General features: G+C 41.0%; 1 protein-coding gene across 2 annotated transcripts in view; it reads right to left on the bottom strand.

Moving 5' to 3' along the window:
• Window positions 1-228: 228 nt before the first annotated feature.
• Window positions 229-15,066, bottom strand: part of DNAJC27 (DnaJ heat shock protein family (Hsp40) member C27) — a 65,486-nt gene continuing 50,648 nt past the window's right edge. For both annotated transcript variants that reach the window (XM_089688161.1, XM_089688162.1), the window contains 2 exons: window positions 12,510-12,670; window positions 229-7,863 (listed from right to left, as the gene is read on the bottom strand). In XM_089688161.1, the coding sequence (XP_089544287.1) occupies window positions 7,731-7,863; window positions 12,510-12,670 (294 nt within the window). In that variant the 3' untranslated portion in view covers window positions 229-7,730. The remainder of the gene's footprint in view (window positions 7,864-12,509; window positions 12,671-15,066) is intronic.

Here is a 15,066-nt window from a genome sequence, read left to right as displayed (position 1 = left end):
CATCAGCTTATCCTCTACAGTTATTACCTTTTGCTTCACTTGACCCTTCCTTCTAGATTGTAAGCTGTAACAAGCAGGGCCCTCTGATTCCTCTTGCATTAAAATGTATCGTTATTGTACGGTCTGCCTCCATTTTGAAAAAAGCGCTGTGCAAACTGTTGGCCCTATATAAATCCTGTATAATAATAATATTGTGAATATTAACAAAATCAAGACATGAGTCTTCACTGAAACATAAATATTTTATGCCTAATAAAGACACAAGCACAAAATATACAAAGTAACAGTACAAAACAAACAGTATTAAAAAGATAAAACCATACTGAACCAATTAAAAAAATGGCTTCCTCCGTCTCTCCTTGATGGGGGCTTATTAACAGCTGTGTAAATTAAACAGGATTTGTAATTGAAACGACTGATTTTAAAACACATGGCACTAAATAAAAGATTCAAAGGCCTGAAAATGAAAGTTTCTTTCTGACACCAATATAAATGGAACGCCAATAAACAGAGTAAGAGCACTCCACCATTTAGAACTCAATTCACAAAAAGGCCATACAGTTTTCTCAAAGGATCTGTGCCTTGTAATTGCCGGTTACGGATTCGTAAAAGATGAAAATATTTGAATACTTTAAATGTTATTATTAAAAATGGTTAGTTTCACTCATTTACATTTCCCTTTTGGTTGGGGGGGGAGAGCTCTAGAGCCTAATACACCAATAGCCAAATGTTGGGTGGCATCAGCCAGTTCAATAGAAACCATCCGACATCTGGCTCATGTGTATGGCAGAGAGTCCCGACAGATTCTGCCTGTTCGTCCCCTTCTGTAGAAAAGATCTGCCGATCAGCAGTATCAGCCAATGGCACTCCGGATGTTCTGACTGGGGGGCTGCCTCCCCCTGTCAGAACACAATAGCAAAGCGGGGGAGATCACTGTACTAATATCGGCTAGTTAGTGCAGCGGCTCCTCCTAAGCTGTCTTTTTTTTTTTTTTCGTTCAGCCTGCCGGGTTGAACGAAAAAGACCAAACAAAAACTAGTAGTGTGTACCAGGCTTTACCCTATCTTGACCAATGGTCATTGATGCCTAGGTAGCCAGGCCAGATTTAGCAGCGTCAACGTTTGTCAGTTAAACTAAACAATAAATATTTGACTAATTTAAATTCCTAAATAATTTTAATATTTATTTCACTATATATATCCAGCTTTTTGGTTACTAAAAATTATTTTATTATATGTTAATACTTTGATTGTGTCTGATAGTTACAGTATTAAACGGAGGCACACTGCAGTGGCATCTGTAGGCTGAAGCTTTATTTTGTCAATGAATCCTCCAGCCTGCATGTGATCGCTATGTCACTGATGATATATGTTTGGAGACCAATCTAACTGCCAGTGACAGCAGGGTTGGAGAGCTAGCACCAGGCAGTGTCCACCACTGGCTCCAAAAGGGATCACCTTTATTAACCTCCCTGGCGGTATTCCCGAGTGTAGTTCGGGGTAAAGTTTCAGCACCACAAGCGGTAACCCTGAGCTACACTCGGGAATACCCTGCAGCGTTGCTCATTGATCCCTTCTGTACTTACCTTGGCCTGAGCTCCCGCAATCCCCCCCCCCACAGTGTCCCTGTCAATGTCCTCTGGCCGACACCGGCATCTGTCTTCCAGGTTCCGTTCCCTGTGACGTCGGGACGTACGGAGGACGGAACTGGCGGGAAATTTGAAAATGGTAAAAGTGACATTCACTAAAATCACATAGTATAACATTCCTGTATCAAACCATTTCACATACATTTTGTCCCGAGTGCTCTGTCCTGTGCCCTGCCTGCATTTTTACTGTTCTTTCTGCCTGGAAACTGAGAAACGTCCATGGTGTCCGAAAAGCGTCCCTTTAGGTCAAAAGCGGTTTTAGACCGGCTAGAGAACAGCGATAGTAAATTAGAACCACTTGCAGAACTGAGTGATGATTCATGGGGGAAATTCATCATCAGACACTGAAAATGATTCTGCGACTTTGCTCAGCGCTGTGCGAACTTGGCGCTCTATTTCAAATTTCAGTGTTTTTGGTTTGAATATATTATTTAATTAAATTTATTATATTATTATTTTTTATGATTATTTGTTAAATTATAATTTATGATTTCGTGTTTCAAATTTTATCATACCCGGGATGTTTACTAGACTCTTGTTCGGACAGATTTCAGTGAGTTATTCCTAAAAATTACAGGCCTAAAATAAAAAAAATACATATTTTCATGCAAAAAAAATGTACCGCTTTGAGCACAGAAATATGGACATAATCAGACCACTAGGGAGGTAATGGACAGCATCCTTGGCACTTAGTATTGTGCTAAAGAACATTAATATAGGGACTGCAGACAGGAAGGGATAAAAGAGCAAAATTTTATTTAGTTTAGCAGGGAAGGAATTAACATTTATTAGCTTGTAACTGACTCCCACTAGAGAAGGTTCCCCATACTTCTTGTCCAACGAGCAAGTAATTGGGACACTGACAGGAATATATTCCTGAAAGCAGGGAAGTATGAGGGGATGAGAGATGCTGCACACCACTAGGCTCAAGAGGTGAATACAAAAAGTGATTGGCCTTAGCCTTGAGCTCCTCCTGAGCCCCGTCTCTGATACGTTTTGCCCTGCTCGTCAGGACTTCATCATAGAGATGATGATGATCTTGCATGAGACAGGGCTCAGGGCCAATCACATTTCTTTTCACCTGCTGAGCTAGTGGTGTGCGGCATCTCTCATCCCCTTATTTCCCTGCTTTCAGGATGAAGTATAAAACAGCCTGCACCCTTATATTACTGTGAGACACTAGAGCTACCAGAACACCTTGAGCGGAGATATACCTGATATAGGGAGAAATATAATACTGTCAGAGCATTGAACCAGTACCCAAAACTGAAAAAAAGTTTTCCTGGAGGTACACTTTCTGGTAGACCTATAATCCAGGGCAGCGTCAGACAAAATGTTTACATCTAAAACGCAATTAAAGTGGTTGTAAAGGGGAAAAAAAAAAAATAAACATGTCTATACTTACCTGCTCTGTCCAATAAAATTGAACAGAGCAGCCCTGATCCTCCTCTTCTTGGGTCCCCCACCGTCGCTCCTGCTGGTGCCCCCAATAGGAAGTAGATTGCCACGTGGGCACTCGTGCGGGCTTGCTCCCGAGTCTCACTGCTGCATCCATTGATGCAGATAGCAGGACTCAGCCCTGCTCCTGGTGTTGATTGACAGGGGCCAATGGCTCCCACTGCTATTAACCTGCCCAGGGAGGAGGAACAATTCCAGGAGAGCCACAGCTCCTTGCAAATCTGCTTCCAATCCACATTTGCCATGCTCCTAATTTTTTGGTATAGATATTAATTTACCTTCTCAAAAAAGCACTTTATAGACAGTTTAAACCCGACTCTCATCAGGGTCTACAAAAGCATAAATCGGTCAATAATAAGCACCATCCATTCTGGTAATACTGCAGGGGAAACACCACTACCTGCCTTGGATATTTGTTTTCGTGTTCCAGTCTCTTCTACTCCCTGGACATTTTAGGCTGTATACAATAAGATACAGGGACTGGAGTCCTCCCAGCTGATTGAAGAGATACTGGTCTGCCTCAATGGAGGAGGCCGCATGTCAGACCGCTGCAGTGAAATTGTTGCTCTCACAGAATGAGCAGCAGTCCTTAGCTGCAGGCTAGTGGTGGAAGCCAAATATAGAAATATTGATCCATTTTAAGTGCAAATACAGTAAAGCCGGCCAGAAACGGTTCAAATCTCAGCCGGTTCAGCAGGGACGGCCAAGATTCGAAACATGCATGGGCAGGCTGATGGTATCGATTGATCAACTTTGATTACAACCAGTCTATCGGATTTTTCATGCAATTATTGCCAGCTAGCAATAATCACCATGTGTTCTCCCGACTGGGACAGCTACATTACCCCTCCCCACGCGTGCCCCCCAAACCCAGGACCACAAAGTAACTATGCAAGTGGGATTCTCTCCATCAATGCTGTGTTGAGGGAGGAATCAACCGATTTTCTTTCCTGCAACCCGTGGAATGAAAATCGCTCCATCTATGGCCAGCTTAATGCACACCTATATTGATCAATTTGGCGGAGGTAGTCCTAATGCCTTAATATAGAAATAAACTACAGATAAATAAAGCAGCCAACTCATAAGAGAGGATTGGGAGCTCCAATGACTAGAGAACAGAAAAAGTAGTGAAAAAAAAACATCCTTAGTGTAGTAAGCATAAAACACACTCGTTGGTAAACATTGTACTCACAAAAGCAATGCCAGAAACAAGCTATGTATGGTGGACCACCCTTCCAGTGGTAAGGCATGTGCCCTGGCCATTGGGAAACTACAAGTGTACTCAGTGCCCAGCCAAAAGAAAGTGGCACCAGCACAGGAGGAGGATACTAACAACATGTTCTCAGTTCCCTTTTCCCACACTAGTATTGTATTTTTTTCTTGCCTGTATGCAGAGAGCAGCTTGCGTTGAGCCTTGGTTCACACTGGATGCGACTTGGCCAAGTCGCACCCAATTATCCGCAATTGGAACGGTCCAACTTGGCCGGAGCCAGTGCGGTTCCAACTTGGCCGGAGCCACACCGATTTCAAAAGTAGTACATGCACTACTTTTGGTGCGATTTGCATAGACATCTGTATCAGACATCGACGGGTCCCCAGACTTTGAAATCGTGCAACTTCACTAAGTCGCATGATTTCAAAGTTGGGCTTGATGTGAATGGAGGGTTACTGCTGGAGGGACTTGTGTCACAATATAGCCCACTATCAATAACTTGTATCTGAAGTTACTTTTATGAGTGCAACGTATTACTGTTACCAATAAATGTGTTTCAAAGACAGATTCTAGCCCAAACTTTCCCATTTTGGGTAGGGAAGAGTTGTTAGGTTTTTATTCTCTCCGTCATCTCCCCAAGAAGGCCCATAATCACAACAAAAAACTGTCCCTATTGTACCAAAAAGTTCCCTTTCATATATTTCCTCTCACTCATTTGTCCAGGGATGGACACATTTTTAAAATGTCAAAGCTTTTAAAACTGAAATGTCAGTTTTTGGTTGGGGAGTTGACCCTCTGTATTTTCCTGGCTACAGAGGTTCTTTAAAGTGGTTGTAAACCCTTACATATGACAATGAAGTGACTGCCTTCAGGTAATACACATAGATTAAACAAATCATCCTAAATAAGTTGTACCTGTTTATCTGAAGTCTTCTCTCTACATCTGTTAAAACTGCAGCTTGTCTAAGAGTTCAGAAAAAAAGGCTCAGAGAGCTGAAATTACACACTGCATAGCTCAGTGAGCTGATTGCAGGGAAGGGACACATCCACTTCACACAGCACACAGGAACAGAGCTGAGGCTGTCAATGTGCTGGAGGTCCCTCCGCTGTCACCATTCTTCTCTTTGTGTCAGGAAAACTTGTCAGAGGTGATTCATACTGATAGAGGAACAAAGCAGCAGTAATAAATGACACTTAGTGCTCTGGATTGAGACAAGTGCCCATTACAGAGGGAAATGCTTTGTTCATATTTCATATCTGAGGTTTACAACCGCATTACACCTCAAAGTTGATAGCAGTTGGTCAGATTCAACTGGACTTGCTCTGTAATGTTAAAGACATTTTGATAGGTTCTTCGATAATGTCTTTAGTTCTAATGGGTATCAGGAAGATACACCATTGTTTATATCAACACAGGTAGTACAGCTACCTCAATCCAATCACCATGACAGGTGTCAAAGCAGATGTTGATTGTCTAGAACAGGATGGGAGGTGTCAAACGTTTGTAAAACCACCACATTCTAATAGCATAATCCAAGCACCATGGTGCCACAAACTTACAAGACAAGGTGTGAATGGTGAAGCTGCCAGAGATGTTAAATGGCCTTATATATGGAAGATGGATGGTGTCAAAGATCCCCAAGGGATGGTTGTTCCAGTTTGGCTTAGTTGGCTTCTTTCATGCCTCTTGTGAACCATTTGTCCTGCCAGTCCAAAATGTGCACTCCACAGTTCTAGAAACAACGGGGCTGATTTACTATAACTGGAGAGTGCAAAATCTGGTGCAGCTGTGCATGTCAGCCAATCAGCCTCTAACTTCATGTTGTTCAATTAAGCATTGACTATAAAACCTGAAAGCTGATTGGTTTCTATGCAGAGCTGAACCAGATTTTACTCTCTCCAGCTTTAGTAAATAAACCTCATATCTCTTTTCCTTAAAGTGTATATCCATCAAAAATAAAAATGTATATACTAAATAATAAATAACAACCTTTCTTATAAGCTTTATATTTCATAATTTTTGCATTTCCCTAGTAATCATTCATTGGGGTTGATTCACTAAGACTGGAAAGTGCAAAATCTGGTGCAGTTCTGCATAGAAACCAATCAGCTTCCAAGTTTTTGTTTCAAAGCTGAAGTTAAAAGCCGACTAGCTCCCATGCATAGTGGCACCAGATTCTGCACTCTCCAGCTTTAGTAAATCAACCTCATATCTCTTTTCCTTAAAGTGTATATCCATCAAAAATAAAAATGTATATACTAAATAATAAATAACAACCTTTCATATAAGCTTTATATTTCATAATTTTTGCATTTCCCTAGTAATGATTCATTGGGGTTGATTCACTAAGACTGGAAAGTGCAAAATCTGGTGCAGTTCTGCATAGAAACCAATCAGCTTCCAAGTTTTTGTTTCAAAGCTGAAGTTAGAAGCCGACTAGCTCCCATCCATAGTGGCACCAGATTTGGCACTCTCCAGCTTTAGTAAATCTCCCCCAATATCTTGTCAGTTTCCTGTTTATGCATCTAATGCTGGGTTGACAACATTCCATTGCTTTAATCAAATGGTATAGTGTCTCAGCCTTGTCAACACCTGAAAGCTCCTTCAGCAAATTATTCATTTTTTATGTCTGTAGCTTCCTCTGTTTCTGGTGGAAGCTTTGGCCCCTATTGCATCTTCCTACCTCATTTTGACACTGCTAGGCATTTTATCAAGAGAGCTGTAGCTGCCCATCATGTGAGGCACATTACCTGAAAGGTTTGTGGTCACCCGACCACAACCAATCATCATTTAAAAAAAAAAAAAAAAGGGTACTGCTATAGTGGTTTTGTAAGAAATTTACAGAGAATGAATGTAAGCAATCACTTAAATGCCATGGGAACACTAATTGTGTATTGGCCTTTCCATGTACAGTACTTTAAGGTGAAGAAAGACCTGACCTCAGCCACTTGGATTAGTAAGTGAACAAATCCAGCTGAAGTTAACCAACTACTACTAGCTCAAACATCACCTGGTTAACCTTTACAGCCATATTTAAACCCACATTGGCTTTCATTTGGCAAATACACTTCTCTGTTACTCAAAAGCAAGAGACAACAAAAAAACAAAAGCAATAAAGAACATAACAAAATGACCCAATGCTTGTGCTTCAACCACATTAAATAAAATGAAGGGAGGCATACCCCCCATGTGCATAACCCACACACTTGGCGAGTGTTGATGGAGGGAAGTCCAGATCGTGTCTGCATGCCATAAAAAGTGTATGAAAACCAGCCAGAGTGTATAGTTCACAAGGTGAGGGTGCCCCCTGGGGTACAATCATCTAGTGGGGATGATCCTCAAGGGGAGGAGCCTCGAGGTGACTGTTCTTTGACATCAATGCCTCTAGGGGCAGAAGGAGGAACTTGACTCTACTTTATGTTCTTTAGAAGAGCCGTACGAGCATTCACGAGGGCCTTAAAGGCATCTTCGCTTCCTGGCGCCACACACTTGTCCGGATGAAGGAGCACAGCCAGCTTGCGATACGCTTTGTTTACTTCATCCCTGCAAAAAAAAAAAAAAAAATTATATATCATTGCCTTCAAAAAAAAAAAGAAAAGAAAAAAAAAAAGGTCACTTTACAGGATACTATGTAGCAAGGAATATGATGTTGCCAATAGAATGACCTGCATGTTTCTTTAATGGGATGGAATTAAATGTGATATTTTCAGGTACTGGTGGAGTCAATGCCTTGTCTTCTTATATTTTTTGAGAAGTGATGAGCTTTACCCGCCACAGTTTCTGACTCTTTTCCTGCCCACCGTGAACTTTTGAGAATTTCCACCCACTCGTTTTAAATTCTCCAAAATACAGATTTACAATATGGCTGAAACCTGACCATTTCATCTACTAGATGACCAAAAAGTATGTAAACTGCCCTCCCAACTGATTGAGTTCAGCTGTTTCCAGTGAAGGGTACTGTTAATCATACAAATACATTGTAGAACAGCCTTTCACAGTGTTTTCAACACAGAGGAACCCTTGAAACAACTTTCTGGTTTCAGGGGACCCCTGTTAAAATTACCATATCTATCACTCATACATTCGTGTCATGGTCAGTGGGAAGAATGTTCCTTACACTTGTCATTGGGAAGAACTACATCCTTACAGATAGTTAAAAAGATCATTGATGTCAATAAGAACCTGAGATGCAGAAATTGTGCATTGCTCAAGGAACCCCTAGCAACCTCTGGAGGAAGATTAGGGTTCCATGGAACCCTAGTTGAGAAACCCTACTGTAAAAAATGTGCTCTTCTAACCTTGAGTTAACAGTTTGGTGAAGACCTTTTTCTGTTCCAGCATGACTGTGCCTCTGTGTAAAAATACTTGACTTTGATCAGTATGGTGTGGAGGAACCTGAGTGTCCTGCACACATCCCTGACCTCAACCTTACTATATCACTTGGAATGCTGATTGTGAGCCAGGTCTTCTCATCCAACATCAGTGCCTCACCTCAACCCTACTGAACACCTTTGGGATGGATTGGAACACTAATTATGAGCCAGAACTCGTCATCAAACATCAGTACCTGATTTCAACCCTCCTGAACAACTTTTGGATGAATTTGAACGCAGATTATGCGCCAGGTCTTCTCATCCAACATCAGTGCCTCACCTCAACCCTACTGAACACCTTTGGGATGAGTTGGAATGCCAATTGTAAGCCAGGTCTACTCATCCATCATGAGTATCTGGCTGCTGAAAGGTCTTTTGAATGAACAGATTTATCTGTTATAAAAATATAGCAATAACATTTTAGACCTCTAACCCAGCTCCTTCATCAGGTATCTGTGACAACAAATTTAAAACTAGTTCTCCTTAACCCCTTCACGCCTAAGGGTAAAAAAAATCTAAATGCCTAAGCACAATTTTGCAACGTTGACATGTGTTAGTAGAACCGTACATATCATCACAACTACTTTGTACATCCAAGTGAATTATACCGCGTTTTTTTTAGGACAAATTGGGCTTTCATTTGGTGGTAAATGGAAATGGATATCTTCTGATTTTTGTTTTATTATCAAAGGAAAACTGGCCCAAAATAGTAAAAAAAAAAAATCCTTTTTTATTTAGCTGTGTGTTTCTTGTTACTACCATAACCTACCACCAAAGAACAACCCAGATTAAATTCTCCAGCTCTTGACGATCGCAGCGATACAATATATGTGTATGACATTTGTTGTTTGTATCCATAGTACAACCCAGAAACAATTTTGTTTTTGCCTTTTTACCTAAAACACACCGACATTGACACTAACTGACACTGATACCAATTTTTTTTAATCCTGACCTTTTGACCTTGATCCAAACAAAAACCCTGGCACTGAACTAGGTCAAACCTTGATCTAGGTGTTTTTTCATTATTTTTTAATATTTATCTTTTTTACATTTTTTTTCTATCTATGCCAGGAGTTAGAGAGAGAGACAATGTATCTCTCTTCTCCATTCAAAGAGAGAGAGAAAAAAAACAAGGGGGCAGGACTGCACAGTGACTGATCACTGTGATAGCCAATCAGAGGCTATCACAGCCATCATGTGACCCAGAATCGAGCGTCCCTGGTCCCGATCGTTAGAATGGGACCTGGGGCTCTCAGTGACACTGCTGTCTTTGTGCTGAGAGTGCGCAGTGTGGCGCGCTCCCAGCACAAAGACAGGTACGCAAATATGTGGCCCCACGGGAAAAAGTCCAGTTCCATGAGGTTGCATATTTGTGTGACGTTGGCATCTAGGGGTTAAAGTGCTACTAAACTTAGGACCCTGCATCCACTATATCTGTTCTCTTCTCATCAGCAGTTACAGTCTTGTGACTTCAGTAGAGCACTGGTTAAAGCTTGTAGGAGTTTTCTTTCTGCTCTTGGAGGATATGAAACCCCTGACCCTCTGTCTGTACAGTGCTGATTGGCCCTGTGCTGATGAAATGCACCCTCCCAAGAGGAAAAAAAACCTCTCTAGCAATACACACCAAACTGAGCATGTGACCAGGGGTTCAGTCTGTATCAGGTGGTCATTTCAACAAGAGGAGGGGCAGAGAAGAGAGGACCAAACAGCCTTTTTAAACAATGCAGAGGATTGACCCCTTAGGTTCCACAGTGTGTATAACAAGCATGCTTTACTGCATATACTGACTGATTTTACTGTTGTGGGCTTAGCAACACTAAGTATTCCAATCAGTCAATAGTCATTGTTGCCTGATGAATGTTCTGATGTAGAGCTCTGTTACTACTGTATTTCTGTGACAGATAAATACATATATAAAAGGAATGGAAGATGTGCTGGTGATACGTTTTGATTTATTGTTTAGTCATGGCACATACATGATATTTCACTGGGGCACCCAGGAAGAATGTTAAGGATTGCACTTCTCTATATTTGTTATGGGGTCTTTTTTAGCTGAATGTGCACACGTTCCCAGAGATACTCTCTATGGAGGTTATTACAGTCTGAAAGGGGGCCAACACCATACTTAAGTCCATGGTTTTGGACTGTGATGTCCAACAAATTCATACAGGTGTGATTATCAGGTTTCAACAGACTTTTGGCCATATAATGAAAATAAAACTTGTTAACTGGAACTGAAACAGATATACCAACACTGTCGATCTATGAAGCATTTTCAGATGTAGAGATAAGCAATAATGGTCTCTGTACGTCCTGGCAAAGAAAATGAACCAGTAACTTGTCTGTGCTGGGAAAAGTAACATGGTTACTTGGTAGGCAAGCCCTTTCACTGCTGATGCTTATCTTTCCATTCGCTCCCACTGCTGCCCTGGTGGAGTCTCATGGGCCATATGACTCTTTCCTCATTTCAGTGACCACTCACCATGTCCAATCAATATCACATGTGCTTGAGGGGAGGGTGCTTAGACCAATGTAAGCCTGGATCTACACTAACCCGGAGCTCACACTTCTTCTGTAAGGATCAGCAGTGGAGGATGTTACAGCATAAGTAAACCCCAAAACAAAAAAGTAATATCTTGATGCTTACCAGTCCTTAGATAAGGTGACTGCTTTTTTTTTTAACTTATTAACCCTTGGTGATCCTGCCAGTAACACAATTTCTGTCCTAGGGTGATGATACTCAATCACTTCACTGTATCAGGACTACAGAAACCTCCCTTTTTCCTTTTCTTCCTAGCAGAGGGGAGGTGTTCTGTAGTCCTCAAAAAGAACTCATAACAATGTACCAGATGCAACACAAGTACAGAACACAGGAAGTTATCAAATGAGATTTCTGGCAGGATCATCAGAGAGATATATATATATATATATATATATATATATATATATATATATATATATATGCCCCTTTTGAACAGATATAACAAAACACTTTCAATGGTATATGCAACAGATAAGAAAGTCTCTATGTTAAAGCAGAACTCCACTCTCACGATGAACATTGGCTATTTGTAATCCTTGTGCTGATAGTATTAGTTAATATATATGCAAAATGTATTTTATTTTTACTTGTCTTTTCACATCTCTTCAGCTATTTCCTGGTTTCCAGGCCTAGGCAAATTATTTCATACATCCCAGGAGGGGAGGAGGAGTTTGCACAGCTAAGCACACCCCCCTTTCTGCATACCTGAGCTAAAAGCAGATGGCTTCCAGGAAATCAATTCTACATTACAAGAATCATCTGCCCTTACTCAAGATGGCCACAACCAGAAATGCTAGGGGGGGTGTTTTTCAAAGTGATTTCTCAGCAAAATAAAACCTGGAGACATGGATGGATGGGGGAGTTTGCTTTGAATATTAAAAATGAATTTAACAGTGGTTTTGGTTTGTGGTGCTCAGATACAGTGTAGCTCCTCTTTAAGGTTTACATACACTTTAAAGCTGATCTACACTGCATCTAAGCACCACAAACCAAAAATGCTATTTAATTCATGATAAGTATTTGAAAAAAAATGTAAAAAAAAAAAAAAAAGTTTAAAATAAGTAAATATGATATACTTTTTTTAATCTATTGACTAATGGTAGCTGCATAAGGATTAAAAATAGTCAATGTTGATTGAGAGAGTGAAGTTCCGCTTTATGTGCCTGGCTACTTTTAGGTGAATGGGCTAAAAACAGATTTAATGCACTCCGGTCCCAATCTGTAAAACAGTACAGGAGATGGACACAGGAGGTATGGACTGGATATGTTACCTCGTGGCACCCGGCTTCACCCCCAGCATGTCCCAGCTGTCTTTGCTGTTTCGGATGCGGCGTATAGAATCCGCCTGCTCTTTAGTAAATCCAATGTTAATGGATGACATGGGCCTTTTTCCTCCATTGTCACATAAATCCACGATGGCAGAGTAGAAGGCCTTGAAGAGGAGGGAGACAAGGTCTTATTAGTTTATATCGGCTTCTTGTGTAAAGTAAAGGTTCATTCACACCACATGCAGGTGGGTGCATTTTCTAGGCATGTATGGTAAAAATGTATTCTAACAAGCCTAGTTCACCATTGGTTTGCAGTGTGCTTTAAATAAAAAAAAAAAAAAAAAGAAGAACAGCATGTTTCTTTTGCAACATAATGAGCATAAAAAGAGGAAAGAAAGACAATAAAAAAACTTGTAAAAAATGCATTGCAACGCATGAAAAAAACCCAACACAACGTATTTTAAAAACACATCAATACATGTACATATGCTTGCATTAAAGCAAGGGAAATACAGGGGTTATGGTGTGAATGGGCCCTTAACCTCTTCCAAGCCACCTCCCAGCGGGCCTTTAAATGTTCTTTAAAGTAGAACTCATGTCTCCATTTACGAAAAAACCTGCAAGCAGGCAGGCTATTTATTGCAAAAGAGACATGCAGTGTCTCTTCTACAATAAAATAAACCTACCGGCCTGCTTATAGTCTTCATTAGAAGGAAGACTGTGCAGCTCACTTTATATTGCAGTACAGATCATGTGTGTCAGGATGACGAATAACTATGATCTTATGCAGGCCAATGAAGACGGCTGAAGCCCAGCAATGAGAAAAAGCCAGGGAGAAGATAACGGTGTCAGCGAGGGAGCTCACACCATTGAAGGAGAGGTATCTGTAAGTTTAGTTCGGCTTCAATGCTCTGGAGGCAGCGCGGCCTCACATGTGACTGCTGTGATTGGCTCGTCCGTCTCACTGGCTCCCAATCCAAAACCGTGACCAAGAGCTTTTGATGACAGCTCAGTCTTTGGGCATACAGCCTCAGGCTTCTGTGGATGTGTGTGGTGGCTGGGAGTGATTGGCAAGAGGTTCTCTAGGGCAGCATCTACCTTCAACCCTATGATCACCAGAATTTTTTGTTTTCCATTTTTTGCAGTTTTTAGGCCTGAAGATTTTTTTACCCTCCCCTACATTTTATATTTTCTGAAAGAACAGGCCTTGGAGAATAAATTGGCAGCAGATATAATTTTTTTAATTTCACATAACTGCAGTACAGCTTATCAAATCTATATTTACGGTAAAAAATACATTCAAATTAATTTTAGTGCACACAAACACAATGTAACACCCCTATATCTCAAGGTTAAATATAAAAAGACAAGATTGTCTCAAATAAATAGAAACCAAACATGTCAAGACTTAAAATTGGGCAAAATTAAAAAAAAAACTGTGGTACCTAAAAGCCTTCACAACTCAGGAGTCCTGTTTTTAATTTTTATCACAATGGTAAAGGGTTCTAGACAAACTGTTCCGCATATATCCGGCTATGATCAGGTGAATGAGGAACAGCTATGTTGTACGTTGGTTCTTGTTCCCGTTACTAGTCTTTCCTGGGAGACGGGAAGACTATTCTACCCTCCCTGCTTCCCTCATTTGTGAATCTTCCTCTTCCCCTTTCCTTGGTTCCCTGTCCCCTTTCCATTGTTCCCTCTCCCCCTTTACAGCGATTTATTGCTCTCAGCAGTCTGGCGTGCACAGTGATACCTAATCTGTGGCACAATCATTGTTTTTGTACACGTGCATCCAGAGCGCATGCGTTTATACGAGGGTGGGGGGCTGATAAGACCCTTATGTGATCGAATAGTGCAGGTGACAGGTTCTCTTTAGGAAGACATCATTGTTCGACGAGACACCCTAATGTTACCTCTGCACTCTGTAAGGCCTGATTCACACCTATGGGACACGTTCAAGTCTGTGTGTTTTCAGCCGCAGCATTTTTGGAAAGGGTCAGGGACTTTTTTTTCCTGCAGCAGATGGCGTTTTTGATAGTGTTTTTTGATAGACTTCAATGGAACTGCACCAAAAATGAAAGTGTTCAGTTTTTGATGTATACTGCATTTTTGGGCAATAGAAACCTATTGAGTGTGAGATTCAAAGTAGTGCAGGAACAATTTCAAAGTCGCTGCAAATCTGAAAAGTTTCCTGCACTACTTTGAGTGCCAGCGAGTATAAAGTTGCATAAAAAAAATTAAAAAATTACTTTGATGCGACTGAGGGCAAAACTCAATACCTTCCTATTGGCAAAAAAACGACATCAATCGCAACACGCACAGGTGTGAACAAGGCCTAAAGCTGACTGAGTTAAGACTGCTCTTGATTAGCTTCTTCTTCAGTCATGGTGCCTGGGTTTGACAACTGAACCTAGAAGCACTCAGAGCTGAGCACCTACAGGATCACACCTCACAGTGGAGAGGAGAGATGTGGGAAGCGGCTGTAATCACTTCTACTACATAGCCAGAAACCAGTATACTGGTGCTGCCGCTGACATAGTGCTGGCAGCAGAGAAAAAGT

Source organism: Staurois parvus, unplaced genomic scaffold (genome assembly GCF_062004578.1).
Source record: "Staurois parvus isolate SC_StPar_1 unplaced genomic scaffold, SC_StPar_1.0 ptg000448l, whole genome shotgun sequence".
NCBI lineage: Eukaryota > Metazoa > Chordata > Amphibia > Anura > Ranidae > Staurois > Staurois parvus.
This window is presented reverse-complemented; position numbering and strand designations above follow the sequence as displayed.